This window comes from Lipomyces tetrasporus (genome assembly GCF_029532465.1).
Source record: "Lipomyces tetrasporus strain NRRL Y-64009 chromosome Unknown POJ06scaffold_2, whole genome shotgun sequence".
Taxonomy (NCBI): Eukaryota; Fungi; Ascomycota; class Lipomycetes; order Lipomycetales; family Lipomycetaceae; genus Lipomyces; species Lipomyces tetrasporus.
In genome coordinates this window covers 1,590,922-1,612,174 of record NW_026611597.1, presented here as the reverse complement: position 1 = coordinate 1,612,174, position 21,253 = coordinate 1,590,922, and the positions used below count along the sequence as shown (strand labels likewise).

The window sequence follows — 21,253 nt, the reverse complement described above, 5'->3', positions numbered from 1 at the left end:
GGGTTCTCCGAGTGACTGAGCAGGGTCTTTTTATTTGTAGCTTCTTTTCGTTGTTGGATAGAGCGTGACGCTAATCGTACATATGAATTGTCGACCTGTCGACACTATAGCTGGCTCAAACGTAGGCCGTAGACAACGAGCAACGATATCGCAACTTCGCGATAAGATGTATAGAAGAATGACGACTTCATTGATATCACCTAGAAAACAAATCAAACTCCTCCCAAGGCCACACCTTTCCCATGACATGCCATAATCTACGATAAATCTATAAATTCTATACTCTCATTTGGTTTAATCTAACTTCTTCGAAGTCACCCCGACTTGGCTCCAACGTTCTCCGGTAGAACCGGCAGCGGCGCTAACTTCTTTACGACTGGCTCTCTAATCAGGCAATACACAGAGCAGCTTCTCGGAATACGCTTGGACGAATTGCCGGTCTCATCCCTGGTTCGATTACCCGTTGGGCTGTCGACCACTGCACTAGCCAAAGAGTCTCTTCTGCTGTGCCTCTCGTCAGCATCCGTTTCTATGGGAATACTCCTATTTCCGACATTTAACTTTCCATGCTGAAGATCAAATAATCGTAATTCGTGCACCAACTTAAATTGAAATTTCTCGCAAAACTTTAAGAATTTCGCAGAACCAGTTTCAATATAAATTGGAAAATTCTGAGTATCGGCCTATAATCTCTTAGCATGATTAACCAACAATAGATACCACACACTCTTACCATATCCAAACCGTACTGTAGAAGTTGGGAACCAATGCCTTCATGCCTGAATTCCGCCAAAACGCCAAGGTTTTGAACCGTCAAGTATCGCCGTCCATTCAGCAATTTCTTAACTACTTTCTCTCGTGAGCGCATGTAAACACTGTACCGACTCTCATCGACAACTCCGCCTGGAATGTGACCCTGCAAGGAATAAAAATGGCCATTCTTCAACCCACAATATAACTCATCGAGCATTGCTATCAATCTTGTATGCGCCGTTCTCAAGTCAAATACGAGCAAATCCCATGAATACAAAGTCTCTGGTGATGACACACGCCATAGTGCAAAACCAGCGCACGGTTCGATTTCTTGAACTACCTGAGGAGAAGATGCGTCAGTCCCGGTTACAGTTTCGGACGATATTACGGCCGCACGGAGGGTAATATCTCCTTTTACTGTGGCCCGCCGCAGTGCAAGCTCCTGTGACTTCTTGTGATATTTCTGCGTTAACGCGAATGATCCTTTGCCAGTAATAGTAAGGCCCCGGAGATATTGACACAATGGATCGCTGGCAAACGCATTGTCGACCAAATTTTGGCAATGAGGAATATGCTCTAGACTAGTGAGTGCTAATCAGCAACGCGGACTCGTAAATTACGTACCGTCTGCAACTCGATATATTCGCGTCGATATCTTCTTTCCAATTCGGTGGCCAACTACTGGGACTTTTTCGTTAGGCTGGAGATCGCTAGTAAACGATCCTGAAGCAGCTATGTGAACCCTTGCGCCTAGCAGTGCTGAACTTTTCTGCTTCGATACTTGACCTTTGCGTAATTCTATGAGAAGACCACTATTGCCCGCTAATGATACCTTTCGATTCGAGATGGGACGTGGGCGATATGCAACCACATACCTCTCATCAGATTCGGCCCTGGTAATCGTCTTTGGTGCGTCAACCTGCCCGATAACATGGCTCGGTCTGATAACCGTCTTCTCGTCTGTGGGAGGTCGGAGGGCGAGTCCTCGTTGGCGGGGCGGCGCAGCGACTTCTCCTTCAATGATGCTGTAATTTGAAGGCGACTCTGGCTTCAATGACGCCCCAGTGTTGTCATTACCCTCTCTCGGTTGCCGGAATAAAAACGATATTATTGAAGTCATTGCAATATAGCAAACTATCAATGTTACTTGGTGCCCGACGGAGTGAGGAGTCGGCACATCTAGTATGAGCTACAGGGACTATGCCGGACAAGCTTCCCCTCTCGTTGCCTCAGCTAGTGTAATGACGTTAGGCAAGTCTTAATAGTTCATCGACCAGGTATAAACTTGTGTCGTGTGATCGTCTGCTAATCTGGTTTGCAATCTGGAGACTGACCAAGCACCGACCAGCTCCGATCCTTTGGCTGAACAGTCAGCCGCACACAAATTCTAATATGGAACTTAGATGGTACAAGCGCGACCTGCCAAAAATTGAGATCCTCGAGTTCCATGAACCACCATGAAAGCTCCCAGTAAAAATATGCAGTACATATGCTCTTATTACTCTATACTATTCATACCAGCGAAATCTAAGCCATCCGTATAGCATACAAAACTCGATAAGCCAAATTATAAATTCATTCATTACTCCACCTCCCATCGACCAATCATGACCAATAATTTACAAAGGCATCATTACTTCTCCTTCCAAAAAGTCAATTAATAAACAATATTTCCATAAGCGATTACCGACCAAGCACCGTTAGATTTTACTCCCTGCTCATTTTTCATGCTGCGGCTGTTGAGGCTGCCACGGAACATAGGGCCTCGGCTCGTCATACATTGGAAGAGGCAAACCACGCGGCACGGCCTGCGGCTCCATCACATCGCGGTGCACTCTAGGTGCCAATCTGTTCTGTACAATTCTATTTTGCTGGACGCCATTCTGGCCGTTCACCGGCGGTTCGGGCGGTGAGGTAAGAACATGTATGACGCTGATCCGATTTCTCTGTTCTGTCTTGATATCCATGGGCCGCTGACTTTGCCACGCTTGCGGCTCTGTCGATGGCTGCGCTTGACGTGTCTGCTGGAGCATACCGCTACTCTCTGGAGGGACATAATACGTCTGCATGCTTTGACGGTCAGGAACCGCTGCTCCGTGACCATTGTACTGTCCGTCGTACGGAATGGCATACGTATTCTTGCTGGAGCCAGGAGAATGACTGCTTTGCGGCATTATTCCGTTAGCTGGATACATCGGCATACTTGAAGGCTCGTCCGGGGCAACAGCCTGAGGTGGTCTCTGGAAGCCATAATCTACAGCCGTGACTCCTTCAAAGTTATTTGCAGACGGTGTGCTAGTGCCCGTCGTTGTCTCACCAGTCATTTGCTCATTCGGCGACAGCCAGTCCTGATCCATGGCATAATTGCCATCAAATCCGATACCATAGGAGTCAATAAACCACTTCATGCTATCGATTTCGGCAATAGCTGTTCCACCAAATGCAGAATCGAAGATGCCTTCATCCATTCCACCTTGCACGTTTGCCCCAGATTCGGAAACAATATTGGGGAGGGCCACGATAGCTTCACCGTCCATACTCGCTGCTTGCGATGACACACTACCATCAGCAGACGGCTGTGCAAATGAACGCTGTTGAGCCGCAGCCTGAAGAGCCTGCATATGCTCGGCGTGCTTCTTCTGAATCTCGTTCTCAATTTGATTACACAGATGCAGGAGCGCAGTTGCGTACTTGCCAGCCATATGTATATCGTCAGGTGATGCCTCTTCCATTACAGTTGCCAGTCCTCGAATAACCGAAAGCAGGTCCTGTTGCCGATCTTGTGGAGGATCTCGTTCCAACGCCAATACTTTCGCTAAGAAGATAGCCGCATGCACAGCGCGAACAAACCATTGAATTGGAGCCCACTTTAAGAGGCCGATTTGATGTACACGTCGTATCACACAAATACATTGCTGGGCCGCCTGAGCCGCAAAGAGAATGTAGAGCTCTGCAAGCGATTCATCAACTTGACGATGCCCTGGTGGCGATAATGCTAGCGAGTAAATGTATAGCTCCGTATAGTGAAACTCCATCAGTAGGCACTCACTTTCGAGGCCATCGTCTTTAAATAGGAACTGATACTTTGCATTCCACGCCAACAATTTCGACCGGAAATATTTGAGCAACGGCAGGTAATTCTGGGAGTTCAATATCTTATGCATCGAGCCTGGAGACGAATAGAGACTCTGATGAGCAAAGGAAAGAATCCTCAAAATATCCAGCTTCGCGTTATCGAGGTGCGAAAATGTCAACGATGGCGTATCTTGGAATGAGTACGATAACATCGAGGGCCGACCTAGTCGCAGAGCAAGCGTGATGTCGGAGTAAAAACAGGCGAGACATATTTCGCGCCATTTAGAGAATAAATTCATGTCTTGAGCCAACCGAATCGCAACACCGATCATCATCCACGCCATGCGATCACTTCTTCGAGCAGCAGCAAATCCACCATATCCACCGCCTCCTTCAGGACCACGTCCATCCTCGTCATTGCTAGGCAGATTTACTGGATTAGCGTAGTCGCCAATACGATAATGAACGGCACGGGGATTCCATTGAGATAAAAGTAAAAACGCAAGGACTGTAGCAAGCGATATACTGCTGGCTTCGGCCCAAACTGTTTGTGAGATCAGACTCTCGCCATATGTCCAAATAGCTGAGTGGACCTGCTTCGACCGAGGACTGTTGCCCGACGGAGGCGGATTCTGAGGATCAACGGAAGGATCCGGTAAATCACAATAACGAGATGCAAGAGACAGAATTGTGACGAGTAGTATTGGATGAGCTGCCAAATTGTTCGGAGGCTGTAGACCAGGAGGAATGTACGGATAGTACGGATGCAGTGTTTCGAAAAAGCTACCTCGTTAGTGCCCATGCGGAACCGCCTTAACAATTCCTCCGCTTACAATTTCAATAATATCAATATTTCTTCTTCTGTAATCATACCCTTCTGGACTGGCGCAAACTGGCTGAGTTTTGTGGATCGGAATGTCCATCGAGCATGCACATCTCGGATCTTGACTCTCTTTGCTTGTGGAGCACCATTACCGTCACTCTCAGGTGCTCTTTCTCGTCGATCTTTACCTTCGGCTGTGTCGGCCACATGAGCCAGAATATTCAATGCATCAGCCGTCGTATGCAATCCACGGTCCTTAATCAACGATCCGGTAATTTGTCGCTCCTGGCGCGGCCGCTTTGGCTTCTCCGACAAATTTTCCACTCCACTTTGCGTTGCCTGTCCCTCATCATCTTGATCGTCATCGTCGTCATCGTCGTCATTCATACTTGCGCTTCCTTGACGCATATACGACTCCGAGAGCTGTTTCGCTTTTCCAGCCCGGACATTTTTCGCCCCGCCACGCCGGCTCGGGACAAATTCGCACTTGCGTCCCTCTCGCTTACACCGAGCACATGGCGGCTCAGACGGATGCTCCAGCGACCCAAGATCACACTTGACCTTCCGCTCGCGACAATGCAAACATGCCTTATATGATCTGCGAAATGGAAAGCTCCCCCGCTGAGGCGTACCGGTATCCGAGCTCACATGCCCGCTAACGATCAGCTGCCCATCCGCTGCCTGCGACAGCGGCATATTTTCCTGCGAATACGACGAAATTGACACTGGTGGCAGTTGATTCGGATCCATTGACCGCACACAATTGAAGGCTGCTTTCGCAGAGAGAATTGGGTAATATGTCAATGTTGTTCCGGCAACCTCCTCGACTTCCAACTGACAGAGCACCCGGCCGCGGAATGCCGGTCGACACGCTGTTAACGATGCTGTTTATTCATCGGCTTTGAACTTTATTCGTAACCCCGAGGGAATTCTGCCCGGAGATTTTTCTCCCAGTGTCGCCAGCTTGACCCTCAAGCGATTCATAGAAAGAGTTACGAGATTCTGAACATTAGACAGAACGATGCAGAGTATAGAAATAAACACTAGTTGTCTAAAGTAATGCGATTTATGCGAACAATTAGCTATGACAGATATAGGTGAGGTAAGGGTTCCAAGCCCGGCGACCAAACAACTGCCCAGATCGCACCGCCACCTGCCACGGAGGATCTTGTGATTGTGGCTATGCGCAATTCCTATCTCGAGCCGACTACAACCGTCTTTTTTCAGCTATGGCACCAACGTCAGATCTGTCCGTGCCTTTTCGAGATCCGCTGTTGATGTCTGGCATCTGCTAGGTGCTATCCAGTTCATCAGTATCGTCATCACATATATCTGTGGCACTATATTCTTCTGAAGGTCGAAATCACGTGCGGGCCATTTAGAATTACCTTCGCAAAATAAGTTAAACTTGGACTGTACTCGAATCCGTCACAATCGAGTACTCCTGCAACGGCCAATGGGATTAAATTGTTACTGGACATCGGCATCAAGACTAAGATGAAATAACCTCAGGTGTATTTACTGGCTTCTAAGTAGAGGCAATTATAAAATGACTAATGCGTTTGCAGTTTGCTTTTTCCCTGAATACGCAAATCGACGAACAACCGAACTGAATACAAAGACGATCCATCTAGCACACGTTCCAACCAGTGCAGGCTCTTGAATCACATGATGAACGAATAAATGGAGTCCACTATAGCACTCATCTGTGAGATTGTGGCCTTCCCTATTTCAGTCACCCAAACAATCTTGAAATGTCAAGCATGGCTTTTCGCCAAGGAATAGATACAGGGACGAGGCACGCTGCAAATATCTGACGAATCGGAGACAAGCCGAAGCTCGCATGCCGCTCTCCGCCGATTGGCAACAGTAAAGGCGATCCATTGACGACTCAGATTATAGAAGGATGATAGAGCTTTGTCTGACGTGGTCCACAAATTGCATCGAGGCATCCAGTGAAGTAGGATGTACTTACTAACACAGTCAGCAATGAAAGCATAAGTGCGCCCCCCCTTGCAAGTTTGCATCAGTAGAGATGCTTGGAGCATGCTTAGATAACTGATCTAGGTAGAAGTCATACAATGAAATGCGCTCTGCTGTTACTTATACCGCCAGAATCTAACAAATATTAATACTATTACATAAAAGAAATAGGGCACTCGCCTGTCGTGTTGAAGCTCATGTGCGCCTTTCGCCCACAATTGTTCATTGAATCGGCCGTACTGGGGCAGACTAACAACGAAAGGCATCATCGTAATAATTGCAACAAATACTCTGTCATACGCCAACATGGTTGTAGGCGGATAGGCGGATTTGGCGGATGCAGATGGCGGATAATTCGTATATTCTCTTATTAAATTTAAAAAACGCTCAAAATCTAACATCCTCAGCAAACAATCGCGTATACAAAGAAGCGCAATATCAAATAAGTCAGCCTATGGTCTGAAAAGTAGATGATGAACATGTTAATGAAATAGAGCGACTATAGAGGTTATTCTATCACTGGCGTACGTGCTCACGTGTAGCGGGGATGATTTGGTCCGCTACAAGCGAGTCCATTTAGGAAATTCAAATATCATGTTAGTGAACTTTGCGAAATTTTTAAAGAAATTAGATATTTAGATAATAAGATAGTTATATTATAATATTAATGAATTTTGCAAATTTTTGAAGGCGGATACAAAGGCGGATACATATCTCCCAATTTCAAAAGGCGGATGGCGGATGCGCATATGGGAAAAATATGGCGGATATCCGCATCCTCCACAGCCCTGTACGCCAACAGAAAAGTGATCGAGGACAACGCTAACAGCAGGCTATCGTGTTCATAATTTACCTCACCATCGAGTCAACCGTTTGCGACTGCCAATTGACATAAAACTGCCTCCGCCAACGTGGCTTTACCCTTATCAAAATGAGCCACCGGCGGGGCCCATATTCTCAGGAACAGCAACTTAACAGATTACATAACTCGGGAGTCTAATGAGAGAAGATTTGAGGGTCCACCTGCACTTCAGTTGCAGAGAAATCGAGCGTTCGGAGCAGGTGACATGGCTTGGGGGAGTACCACAATGTGGGCCAGTCTTAATTTACGCCACTTTTGCTGTCAGGACGGACACAAATTATTAGAAAAATGACTTATTCAACCGTTATCGCGAAGCTGGAAATAAGCAATTTCGGACGCCTTGCCCAAGACGAAATTACAATTTGCCACGCTTCGAATTAGACATATAATATCCCAGCTCTTTGATTCACGTGGAAAACCCTACTGAGAGCAAAGTTTCAAGATGTAAATTGTAAATAGGCCCGAGCCCAGGTTCGATCTTTTTTTTTTGTTTGAAAAGCCAACGTATTTTACGAGCCATTTACATACGTGTACAGGCGAAAAACAAAGGAACGAAAGGACAACGCGACGGATAAATATACAAAAAAAGGAAAACGAAGAAAGGAAGGAAAAAAACGGAAAATGGAAACCAAAGGCTACAACACCAGCTGCCTGCTGATATTTTCCTCCACCAGTTCGTTGTTCACGTCGATGTATTTTGTTGGTTTCTGGAAGCTGTCTGCGAATTGGGGTCCGCGCATTTCGGTAGACTGTAGCTGTTGTTTGGGCAAATTCTTGCTTGTACTGTGATTTAGGTCAGGCGATGCATGATTTTGCCTGCCAGGGCCCCTAGGCAAGGACACCAAACCAGCCAGACCGCCAGCAGAGAGGACCATCTACGTCCCGAGCGAGGACGGACAGTAAAGAGAGGGAACAAACGGTGCGGGCTTAAAATTTAGAGCCTCGTAACACCGGCTGGGTGCTAGGTGTGGTTGCAGTTGACTGGTAGACGTTGAATAGCGCGCAGGCTCCTGCCCATGTTAGATAGATGTCCACGGGCAAGGGCACTACAGCTATCAAATAATTTCGATTTTTGGAAATTATATTTCCAATTATGAAAAAATATTTCAGCTCCTGTCTCCGTGCCGATGGCTCGTTGCTGCATACCCGAATAAGTGTCGAGGAGGCTGGGAATATTAGGCCACTACCACTTGCTGCAGACTACGCTACACAGGGTTCAGATTGCTGGTAAGGCAGACATACCCATCTAAGCGATATCATTTAAATCTAGCCGAACTTTTGTCATAGGATTAATGCTCCCCTAACGGGCAATGATCGCTCGCCAGGGCGGCTGAGAGTGGGCAAGTAATTTCTCACTAAACGGTAAGTGATCAGTGATCGCCGGCAGAAAGATTCACTTTCCTCGAGATCCGAGTCACTCAAAAAGGTTGTCGTCGATATGGTTTCCGGACGCTCATTGTTTGGCCCGTTTCAGTAAGCACATTGACCAGCGCGAGAGACGACCACGGCATGCTGTTTTACACAAGAGACCTCAAAACCACGTTGGCGCTCCGTTGGGAGTTAGGTCTGTCAAGTCACCTGAATGACGGATGGAATGGTCAATATCGACGTCGTGACAGGTGCACCAGGCGACAACCGGAACTACCCATGCGGCACTCAGATGTAGGAACCAATACTCTGGTGTCTGGATCCTGCGGCGACCTTTAGTCTTCCCCAGGCAAGTAACTGGGCCAGCCAACAGGGTGGTGTTTGGTGCCAATAAACGGGGCCAGTCGCATTCGATTTCTCAAAGTGTTCATACTGGACTGGGTCTCTTTACGGTGCGCTTCCCCGACCACAGCAACAAATAACTAAACACAAACAACTTGCATCATCGCCCGTCCAAACTCCAACCGACTGGCAGTGCTCAGTCCTCCGATTCCCTCCCTCCAGGTCAGAATTATTGCGCAGACAGCAGGCGCATGGCCTGGCCGGGATCAATCAATATCGAAGTGGCGTTGCCAAATAGTCGGTCGCCTCTGGTCTGCACGGGATGCGCGTAAGAGAAAATCGGGTCTTCATGCTTTCGCTCTCGACAAGTCCGACTTCGAACCCAGCATGTGAATTGCCGTGATTTCAAGTTTGATCGGTCGTTGGTGGAAAATTGCATTTGCGCCGTTTAGTTACTTTGTGCTGTCGCTGGGCTCGAGCAATATAGTTAAAAAAGCATTGAGCCAAACTCTGTCGGTCTCGACCACGTTGCGCCCACGATCCAGCTCGTGGCTCGCTTAAGGTGGAGCAGCGATAACCGCCGCCAGGAACAAGAAAAAAAAATCAATGCGTAAATTACTCGCTATCACAACACTGGCTTAGGAAATGTCCTCAAGGATCGATCCGTTGGCAAGTTCGACGGTCAGTGACAAGCTCTCTCAACGCACATTCGACGTGGCCTTACACCAATAATCTCAATCTCAGCCACGGTTTGGAAACGCGGTGTTAGAGCCTATCGGCGCAGTACCAGCGGTGCGGCGCAGGGTCCTCTTACCAGATATATCTACTTATCTCTCACATGTGGTTGGGTATTTGCCTACGTAGAATTCGGTCGGCACATGCTGGGACAAGATAGATCTCATTAACTCGTCAGATATCACATTTCACGAGACAACAGTCACCTTCGATAATATTGAATTCATGGAATCTCGTTCACTGAGTCTGAAATTGACCCTCATGACAAACGGAGAACCCTTCTCGTCATAAGCGAAGAAAATAGAGATAAAAGACTATTACCAGTCAACGAAACGTGCATGCTGCTCGTCGACGGGTCCGCATCGGTTCCTACCTTGGCATCTTCAAGCATAACGCACTCAGTCCGTTAAAATCGATTGACATCCGATTGTAAACTTTGTTCTGTGTGACCTGTCAATTTCGGGGATGCTGACGGCCTTTCTCCCTCCCGTCGACGCGGGGACAGTGACGCAGGAGCAGGAAAGATGGGAATTGCACGGTTCCATTGAAGCCTAGTCCGCGCGCGTGCGCGCGATTTGCGCTTCGATAGGATTAGGCGAGAAATGCTTGTTTACTCCCCAGGGAACGCTGGATCGGGATGTCTGAGATGCAGGGTCCCAGTGTTCGAACAGCGGAGGTTGCGATTGAGAGACTCACACTAACTCGGCGATTGACGACCGCTAGTGACTGGCTCTGACGTAGAACGGTCCGGTATCTCTTCGGCGACCAGTCATTGAAATTAATCATGTAATGTATGCAAAATGCAGACATTGGGTGACTGTCGGCTACTGGTAGGCTACTCCGTTAGCGAATTCACATGAAAGAAGCCGTCGTTAGCATTTACGGATTTGACAGCCTGTTCCAGCCATTGGCAGTGGTCCGGTTCCCGGCACAAAAACCAAACAATAACTAACAACGGTCGCAGTGGTAAGCTAGTGGTCAGTGGCACTAGCCCGCTGATCGCTCATTTCGGATCCGCCGTTGGACGAATTAGCGCGCATAGCGAGCGCATACAGCGACCATGACTTTATTCTAGCACACGGCTCCATCACTCCCAAGGAATGGGAAGTTTCGCGTACAGCTCGGTAACCGACCGAAGCCAGACGAAATACCACGCCACACAGATCCAATCTGCACTCAGGGCTTTTCTTGCGCAAAAGACCTAAACGTGGGCCGATGTGGCGCATCGCATCAGGTCTTAACTGCCGGTGACTGAAGGTGGAAAAATGGTCCGGGCAGACTCGGAAACCTTGGTCCTGGATCCGAGTCGGGGTGGCGCGGACGGCTTTTACCGGATCCGAAGATCTGTCGGACAAGTCGCTTCGGTGGTACGCCTTTGAGTGGGAATTGTCCGTGACAGGATTGGACCGTACTATTGTGCGAAAGCCGTCGATTAACATTGGGTATTGAAACTGAAAGCTTGCAATAACCGCAGACTATTGGCAGTAACATGTCTGGGCCTGCTCAGCTTCATTACCTTCTGTCAGCGCCGTACAAGCTACGAAATCAGTTTAGCCCACTCCCTCCACAGTCAATGCCGAGAACCAAGACCGCAAGTCGATTCGGATAGGTTAAGGACATAACAAGCTATCAACCAGAAAATTGGGTGGATCAAACGCCTCAGGCACCTTGGGTTTCGGGAGAAATAGACTTTTTGTTCCGCTCAGTTCGTTGGTAAATTGATTCGACGGATCGGTCATGTCATCCATTCAATTCGCCGCCAATAGGAACTATCTTATCAACTTGTGCTAAAAAGCATGAACTCTCACGCTAAGCAGTATTAACTTGTTTTTGGCATTTCATTAGCTAGTATATCGAAGGAATCCAGCCAACGTCAGGTTATATTTCTACGGAGACTCCCGAGTGAGCAATAACCACACGGGTAGATCCGCCAAACTCTGTAGATCTGCAGGCCGGGCCCCGTGAATCATCAATCATCACACCACCATCCCCAACCAGCTGAAAACGGCAACGCTTTTAACTTTCTCTTGCAAAGCTTATCGCGTCTGTGCATATTCGACAGGGCCAATAAGCTCTTCCGCAGGCTCAAATTTCATAAAAGCTGTCTGGTTTAATTTGGTTTTTGCCTTCTGCCGACCGCGCGATCAAGATCCCTGGGAGAATTAATTACCGAAGATGCATTTCTAGCATCCGTCGTCATCCATGAACTGGCTAGCACCACTATCAAGCCCGCCCGCGTAGGCTATGACTAGGATGAAAATTAGATCACCACCAATTGACAATATTGCTGAAGTAGGCAAAGTCTTCCAGACCTATGGACAGTGCGGAGGATATCATCATATGAGATTCATCCTGCAGTTGCAGGGACTAGACTTTGATCCAAGCCTCCTGAGAGATAATTGCTCTCGCGATTATCGACAATGCCGTTTATCAATTTATCAAACTTCGAATTGCCAAGTCGGAATACTAAATATGAAGTATCTCAGATCAGTGCAAGACGAAACAATTATTGTCGCGGCGACTGAAATCGGATCGTCGGCGACCCACCGTACAAAGAAATGGTGCCCGTGCCAAAGTGTGTCAGCTTAATTTTGAAACAGAAGGCGTCATTGAAGAGTTGGCAGGGAACGGACGAGTAAGGTACCAGGACTGGTATAGAAAGGCCGATTGCATTAGTATTATTAGGCGAAATATATTGGACTCCTAGAATGAATTCATGGTCGTTTCAAAGCTGTATTGAGCACCGGCACTTCTAATTAGCCGATTACTATTGATGCGGCGCTCTAGGTCTGGTCGAATATAGTCTCAGTTACGAACACTCTGTCTCCCTTCCAGCTGTGTACTAGCAGCTCCAAACTGCTTCAACGACGGTGGATGCCCAACAAAATGCAATAAAACACGGGCTTATTTAGGTTTGCGCTAAGACAGCCAATGCAAAGTCCCCACATATCTTGATAAAGCATTATTAGGCTACTAGTTTAAAACTCAATTCTGAAACATCATCGAAACTCTTCTCTGGTACATGGGACTTCACATGCTATCAGGCAATTGATTAATGAATGGATCGATCGACAAATCCATCAGCTAATCAGCAATTTACCAGTAGACCAGTCTATAGATTAATTAATTTATCAGAATATTGTTATTTGATGGTTACAGACACAGCTTGAACTAATGGATTCTCTACGCAATCGCAAAGTAAGCAATGTTGACAGAGATTGAGGACAGCCAAGACCCCGGCACGCGAAGAACGTGCGACAGGCGTTGCGTCGTGCTAGAGATTTCGCGTGACAAGCTAAAACCAAAAGCTAAATTGGCGCTCGGATTAATGAATTCGCGATGGCTCGCACCGCGTTCGGCAGATTTTTTTGGACCTGAGGCTGACGTGATGAAGTGGTTCGATGGATGACTTGTGCGTTGAGTGTAGACCTGGAAACATGGGATCTTGACGAAGCTTCCGAGCGACGCACGCGATTTCAGGCTTTGGTCGCTGGTTTGACCAATGAGCCGAGCACATATGCAAAACAGATAATTATGCGCTCTTGAAGTGAATCATAGGGATCAGAGAAAGACGGCAACGCGCCCAGGCACGCATGGGGGGGGGAAAAATTAAGTGTGATTTTTTGGACAATACTCCCGACGCGATTGGTAGTACGGGCATTGGACTCAAACGGAAAAATGATAAGATTTAATTCTGAATAAGCTACCGCTTGGAACTACAGGTACTGATCCGGAAAGGCTGTCAGTTTTTCTCCAACTGTCTTACTGATATCGCCACAGCATTATCAACAACGATGGCCTCAAACTCATCAGTGTGCCCGTATGCATGCTAACGGCCATTGGCCACCAAGCTCCTATCCGGTATTTGCTTACGATAACACATGGACTCGTCTCGTAGATCCATTAGAATGCAGATGGAGATTGGATTCGTACTGCTATTACCGCCAAGGTCGCCGGCAACTTGCGATTCGAGTCTAGTGTAGAAAACCATGCGAGAATACTGCAACGGACTGAATGCGAGTCGGGCATTGTGGGCTCCAATTCCTGACTCTACGAGTAGTGGCCTTGAGTGAACCGTTATGGGATAACGCAGCCACAGAAAATCTAATCGCATTATTTACCGCACCTTCATTCAGAGGCTCTTAGCACGATGCATTGCTCAAGGCTGCAATTCTGCTAATTGTCACGCAATCGTACAATCAGACGACGATAACCCATCACTTGGTCGAGGGTCCGTCAAAAATGACGGATGGCCGGCAAGATTTGAAAAACAGCGGCACAACCACAGTGTTGGTACCCAATTCCTGGGACCATGACGCTTCAGGCCTCGCCGCCTGGCAACTGCCGTCCACCCATCGACCCCATCGCCGGCGATCGGGCATGGTTCAAGGTTATTATTGCCTGCCACTCAAAGGAGCCAGCAGGGTCCGGTGTCAGCCCATCCGATCGTATATCGACTTTTGGCCGAGCCGTGGGCGAGGTCAGAGCCGAGGCTTTGGAACTCCGGCGCAAATTGCAGAGGCTGGACATGTCAATGATCGCTTACACACCATTAAAGGTTTTGTCCTATATTATTATGTTCCAATGCCGGACACAGACAGACTGAACGTGTCCTGCTATTGACCATGGGATCATGGCAAAAACATGTGAAGAAACATTCAACGCGGTTGAAGTGCATTCTTGCGGATTATTATTGTAAATTACTCCTCATTCTTTTGCCAGCCCTTGCTGATCTGCGGAGGTTACCTTGCAGTCGCAGTCTCAGTCTGGTACATAAGCCCATACCTTCTGTACGGATGAGGCGTATGCCGCTATGAGAGCGAGGCATTGCCGATTGCGGTGGTGGCGCGGGCAAGATCATTAGCTGATAGCAAAATGTGATGCTGCTCACAGCAAAACTCACAGGTCACTAGCACGATGGCCAAACTGGACGATTTTAGCTGAAGGTGTGCCGTTTCTGTTGGGTCACATCGTACAGTAAGAGAGTGGTACTCCCGGCGATGGGTGCATCAGCCGCTTAAATGAGTATTGCTTGCCAGCAATTGGCGAGTCTTTCCACTCTAAGTACTGTGATGGTCAAAGTAGCAGTACGTAGCTGCGTACAGTGCGAATTCGGTTACGGTACTTTGCCACTCGCACTACGGTAGCCGATGTGGAAAGCCAAAAAGCAACGTGGCCAGCCTCTGCGGATCGAGTTCGCCTCGCTGGCTCCCCTGTGTTTTTATTAACATTCTGCTCGAAATACCACCGGCCCGTGCAGATTGCCTGGCCGGACTCGCAGTCTGCAACCGAGGAAACTACATATATCCTCTCGACACCCAACTCCGTCTCGCCCCGACCCCTGGTTTTCCCCTAGTCTCCGCACTCGCATCGTCGTTCGTTACCACTTAGTACACTATAAAATATACATTCGCTCTTTATAATACGACTCTCTACGATAACAGCAATACAGAATACAACAATGGACGTTTTGTCAATGACTCCCGCCTCAGACGACGTGTCGTCCTGGGTCTGCTTTGACGACTACCCTTCGCCAATTACTCCAGCCGAAGACCTTGTCAGTCCGTCGTTCTTTGGCTCTTCGCTTGCGGCCAGCAATTCCCTTCTCGACGGATCAGCCTCGGTTCTGTGCAACGATGACGCGCACTCAAACACAGTCCACCCGCTTGATCTCTCGTTTGACTGGCCGTCCAAAGCCAACCTGACTTTCGCGGACGATGACCTCAACAATGGCTTCATGCTCAACGATTCCCAATCATTCCAGATGTATGTGCATCTTTGTTGTCTGCTGACCTGGACACCATCATGCTAACGTGCACAGTAGGCCAAAGATCTACAATGACATCAACATGTCGTCGCCTGCGGATCTCCTCCAAGCCAATGCAATCCCGTAGCCCATGACGACGTCCAATTTTGCCAGCATGGCAGCTGCCGCGCTTGCGCAGCAACGGCAGCAGAAACAATTTCTTCAGTTCCCTGGCACGCTCGACTTGTCGAGCCTGACAAGCCAGGATCTCGCCAACGCACTTGGGCTCGGCCTCGACCTCGCTGGTGCCATGCGACCGCAGAAGCGCATGCGTATGGCATCCGATATCTCGTCTTTGTCTGACTTGTCTTCCGTGTCGTCGTCCGCCAACTCGTCCGAGTTGTCGACGCCTATGTCGTCGCCGTCGCTGACGTACAGTCCCGGCAACCCTCTCTTCAACGGCAGCTCGACCGTTTCGTCCATTGCCGGCTCGCCAAAGTTGACGACAGCAATGGCCACGGGAGTGCCGTCGAGCACTACGCCGGCTCGACCACCTCGCGCACCGCGAAAACAGAGTGAGTCGCGGATCCCGTTACCTGATCTCCACGCACGCATGGGTCTTGCGCATGACCCCGACGAGGCTCGGTCGCGCGAACAACATATTCTCGGAATCCTGCAGGACCAAGGATTCCCACTGGGCGAGCGCACCTGGATCCGCGACACTGAGGAGAAAGACCGGCGGCGGATCATTGAGGAAATCTATCGTCAGACGCGGGACTTGTACGGGTATGAGCGTAGCTTACTGGAAGTGATTGTCCGTCGCGGTGCGTATTATTTGATGCAGGGTCGTCTTCGCCGATTGCGACGGTCAAAAGCGCATCAGCAGCATTTATCGGGGAATAACTCGAGTACGACGACGGCGTCGGCGATGTCTGAGCATGAAGACGATGTTGCTGAGCAGGAGGAGCAGAGCAGCCGCGACAGTTCCGTGGACGTGGAGAATAAGGAGGAGACGGAGTAGGGGGTCAGTGCAGCATTTGTTGCGCAGTTAACAAATGTGATGTATTTTTACTATTTAAATTATGATCATATCTATCACGGTTGGGAATCGGTGGTGTTATCTGTGGTTTTTTTGTTATTGTTTGCCATGGCTAGCGTTTAATTTACTGTAAGTTACTTGGGGACCAGGTGTATATCTTTGGGAACTGCTCTGCATATATATTATTCATCTGAATTGAATTACGATTGACTACACACAATCCCGTTCCATTTCGTCTTCATGCCATTGTGCAAATTTGTCTCAACCTGTGCCTGCCGATCGTTGGGAGGATCCCTAAAATTGTCATTTCTGTTTTTAGGTCTGAACACTTTAAATGCCCGGGCTAGGCCATTTCAACACACGGACCACCGAACCAAAAAAATTCGTAGAACTTACCCGTCCATGGTAAGCACGTGGGTCCCAACTAAGATTAAAATATCAAACACAGTTTTGCCCGCTTGGGACCAACCTGAACTCTGGCCGCGATAAACTTCTGCCCTTAATTAGTCCTTTGGACGGACGCTGAAGTCAACGTCTAGTCCTTCCCTCGACCCACGTGCGGTTATGACATAGGGACCCGGGCATATTTCAGGGAATATGGCGAACCAGATGCCTGAACCATGCCAGCGGCTGTTGGTCTTTGCAGCGACGACGACGGCGACGCCGGATTGGGCCGCATCCTGTTAAATTTACAATTTGATAGTTCGAGATGATCATAATATAATTGCAGTAGTGGGCTAGTGCGGTTATGGTCCCGCCTCTGGTCGGGGGTCGGGGGTTTTCACGATCTGCGGTACCTGCCGCTCGGTGGGGAATCTGGAGAGGTGAGGTTTGGTCAGCCTATGCATTGCTATTGGATCCGGCTGGCGAGCAAGTCGCAGTGAACTTAGGTTGGCAAGCGAGTGAGTGCAGGCGGTCGGTGGGTTCAGCGTCTAGTGTGCTTGCTTGACTTCGCGCCACCTCAGCTAAGTCGTAGTGGGCCAGTCCTGTGGTCAGATGCGCCCACCGTCTGGCTCTGATTTGCGCGAGCTCGAACAAAACCGAACGGGTCCCTTGTTGAGACAGGTCAAACATTTTGCGCATCGACATGAGTCATGATGTCATGCAATAATAATTCCTGCATCGCTGGGTTCTTTTAGTGATATAAAATCAAACCTATTATCTACCGCGAAGTCAGGATCCCAATTGACCTCGCTCGACGGATGTCAGCAGCTAACCGCGCGGTCTAGCTATATAATAATGCGTAAGATGTACGATGTACGATGGAGGAAGATAATGAATTTGTGGCGGTCCCGCACTGGGTCACCATGTAGTTCAAAGAGTGCGGGTGGCGGAAGACCTGCTCTTTTATCGGCGACGCCGAAGTCGTTATAAGTGTCCGTCGCGCGAAAATGCCCGATTTCTGCTGCTCCATGCGCGCCAACGGCAATCATGTTTGTGCACGAGAAGTGCGAGAGACTAACCTGCCGGGCATCTTAAAGCAGTCCCCAATGCACCTTGGGAGTTGGGTTGGGTCCAGGTCTGGAAGTGGGTCCGGTTTTTTCGGTGGGAAAAGTTGACAGCAAACGGCGCACACTTGCGTCGTTGGTCCGAACGCTGATAGCAAACGAGCGTGCGCGCGACTAGCTGCTGTCTAGTGAACCAATGCATTGAAGGCTCGTTGGGCCTGGTCGGCACATTTACTAGCCAAGGTCCCGGTTCTGCAGGGCCGCTTGCTCAGTATGCAATGGTGCCTTATGCTAGTCCGGGTGCAGTCTGGACTGAGAGAGGTTCGGCTTGGTAGCGAACAAACGTCAGCCGTCCGAGTCCATCCGATGTTGATTCACAAGACTCTCTCGGCGAGTTGTCATTCTCTACTTGAACGCCAATTCCGGTCGCAGCTCGACAAATTACTTCATTTCCCATCACAAACAAGCCGAGGAAACATTAGCAAGTAGCAAATAAATCTGTGATGCAAGGTCGACACTGCTGCTACAAAGTCACAAATCATATTAATTCTGACTCGGTGTGACCTCATGTAAAACAAATCCCGGATCTGTGCGGTTCGGCAGCTCAAATGTGCTTGCTGACGAGCGGCGACTGCCGACGAGGCAGTCAAAGCTGAGACTTGCGGACCAGGGCATTACGGCTATTTTGCTGGGGTTAGCAGGTCACGGTTGACTGTGGTGCGGAACACATCGGAAACGGCCATCAATAGTAAGAGCAAACTCCGGCAGGAAAATCCCCATCACAATGTCAGCCTTCTCTTAAATTATCTAACGAGTGGTACTATGAGTCTTCTACTATATGACTAGAGCATGTGACACCGACTTCTGCAAGAATTTGTGAGATCCAGGTGTCGAACATAGTGATGTGGTGCATTCTGTGACATCGCGAGAAATTGCCACAAGCAGTCACCGAGTCTTAAGAGCAAGCATCACCATTTATGCGTTATTTGCGCTAAAGTCGCAGTTATTTTATTTGATCTGAAAATTGCGAGATACCTTGCGGACCTCACTTATTGACAACAGACTATCGCGGCGCATTATTAAGGATTACTCGGAACATACCAAGTAAATCCCTTATTGGGAATAGTTTTGGCTTAAATTAATTTTAAGTCGAGTTAACTTGTACCACTCGCGATTGGGGAACTGCTAAGTGCTAACTCGGTTGTTCGAGACAGCTGTGATTAGTGCACGGCTGGAAGTCCAAGGTCCGATTGAACGTGATTCCAATGTCTGTTACGCGGGTGTGATACTTTGCACATTTAGCTGTTAATTTTGAATAAATATCCGTCGGCGAGTACCGGCCAGCGGTGCAATCGTGCTTCGATTATGATATTAAACCATGTATTCAGGACTAGCTGCTGTACCAACAAACTTTGCACAAGTTCGACTAAACCCCGCCCCCACGTTCTATCATACCATGAAGTTGTTGAGGCACTATGCCTCCATCATCGACGGCCATTCGCGTCGACTCTCCTAATGAATACTCTGTCAATACATGCTCATATGTCGGCCAGAACTGGTTATGAGTGGAAACGTTTAAAGTCCGCAGCTACGCTAATTCAGCTTGGACTGAACCAAAAGGCTCGGATTTGGTAGAGTTTAATTCCAACTCAATTATTTCTTGGGTTAGGGTTACATTGCATGGCTCCCGGACTGAAAATAGTCCGGTGTTTCCACCAGCTTTCTAAACATACGATCTATCAGTAATCTGAGGTAGCCTACACCGAGGTCTAATGAAGTTGCATCGATGGTCGGCTTAGGTCACGGCCACTGACGTCAATGCCAACCCGCGGCCGATCTCGACGTCGCCGACTCCCGACAATGCGTTTCGATAGTAACATCTAAACATAGATCCGGCCGGCTAATCGACGTAACGTGACTGGTTTTTTATATTAGATGCGTACGCGCCAAGATGCTGGAACATCGTTTGGGCATGGCGGGGACGTTCGATCGCCGTCCTAAAATCTAATAATACGGTATGATAGCGAAGGCTCTAACGTGAGCCCAAATGATTGCGGCGATGTGGGTTGATGCTGCCATTCGTGTTCTCACTATTCCGGCGCAATTTGAAGTAACGTCACAATGCCTGTTTACCCATTAGCCGCAGCGCAGTCACGGGTCACATGACATCCGGTGTTGCCCATCTTTTCTCTTGACAACGATGCAGCAAGTTGGTATGGAGTTTTGTAAGAATGTGGCGCCATAATAAAAGAGTTCGATTGCTATTTAATTTGCTGACGTTGTCTCTGGCAACGAAAATGTTTAGAGCACCATCTTAGAGACTTGTGACAACTGTCCAAGATTTACGTGAGCATTCAGTAGTGAGCTAGGAAAATCTTAAACGATACGGGACAGCCAATCGCCGATTTCCATGGCCTTCACAAGTGGCGCACGTGCACTATTTTGCAAATGATGAAGATCCGGGGGTGAGAAACTTAAATCGAGGGAAACTGGTTTGTATTGCCGGTATTACATAACATATTTTCCCGCGACAAAAATTTAATACTTGGCAAACAGAGTCCACAGCACGCGCTTCAATTCGACAGCTGCGTTTGTCGGGCGGGACGCGTTCATTTAGAGTTTAGATAGCGAACGCGACAGCCATTTGCCAGACAGGAGATTGCTTACGCACATCAATTACACGAGTCAGCCCGCCCTCAGCCGCCGATACTTTGGCGTGGTGACTATAGTTAGAATGGCCGCTGACGTGGATCGGCGAACAAAAAGCTCGGATTCAGATGAGCCGTCATTGAACTGAGTCCGGTAAAAATAATGGGAACAGCAATCATAGTTTGAATTCCTGGCTGGAATGAAATCGCCAATAAGCGGGGGTTGGCGGCAAGATTGTCACCATACCGAAAAGTGGGAATATTTGAGGTACGACGCGTCGCCCGTACACGGTACACCGCGTTTTCACTTGCGTCTGTACCAGATATTCCATCATCGGTCCGGTCCTATATGGTCTTCTGTGTCAGAAAATAGCGATTTTGTCAACGGCTGACATCGTGTCTGGGTTGATGCCGCGCAGATTCCGCTCCGG

General features: G+C 48.5%; 4 protein-coding genes across 4 annotated transcripts; 2 read left to right on the top strand and 2 right to left on the bottom strand.

Annotated features, from left to right (window-relative positions):
- Positions 1-314: 314 nt before the first annotated feature.
- On the bottom strand, positions 315-1,873 carry POJ06DRAFT_235965 (uncharacterized protein; the record flags this gene model as incomplete). Its single annotated transcript, XM_056185868.1, has 3 exons — positions 315-683; positions 734-1,329; positions 1,378-1,873. The coding sequence occupies 3 exons, from the start codon at positions 1,871-1,873 to the stop codon at positions 315-317; spliced, it is 1,461 nt and encodes a 486-aa protein (XP_056046476.1).
- A 369-nt stretch (positions 1,874-2,242) lies between these two features.
- On the bottom strand, positions 2,243-5,473 carry POJ06DRAFT_273616 (uncharacterized protein). Its single transcript, XM_056189590.1, has 2 exons — positions 4,662-5,473; positions 2,243-4,611 (listed from the first exon to the last, which is right to left on the bottom strand). The coding sequence occupies exons 1-2, from the start codon at positions 5,399-5,401 to the stop codon at positions 2,472-2,474; spliced, it is 2,880 nt and encodes a 959-aa protein (XP_056046475.1). The 5' UTR covers positions 5,402-5,473; the 3' UTR covers positions 2,243-2,471.
- A 9,680-nt stretch (positions 5,474-15,153) lies between these two features.
- Positions 15,154-15,835, top strand: POJ06DRAFT_288146 (uncharacterized protein; the record flags this gene model as incomplete). The annotated part of the gene is made up of 2 exons (XM_056190287.1): positions 15,154-15,707; positions 15,766-15,835. Exons 1-2 carry the CDS (start codon positions 15,403-15,405, stop codon positions 15,833-15,835), a joined length of 375 nt encoding a protein of 124 aa, XP_056046474.1. The 5' UTR covers positions 15,154-15,402.
- A 27-nt stretch (positions 15,836-15,862) lies between these two features.
- POJ06DRAFT_265883 (uncharacterized protein) lies at positions 15,863-16,708 on the top strand (the record flags this gene model as incomplete). Its single annotated transcript, XM_056189112.1, has 1 exon — positions 15,863-16,708. The coding sequence occupies one exon, from the start codon at positions 15,863-15,865 to the stop codon at positions 16,706-16,708; it is 846 nt and encodes a 281-aa protein (XP_056046473.1).
- Positions 16,709-21,253: the final 4,545 nt, after the last annotated feature.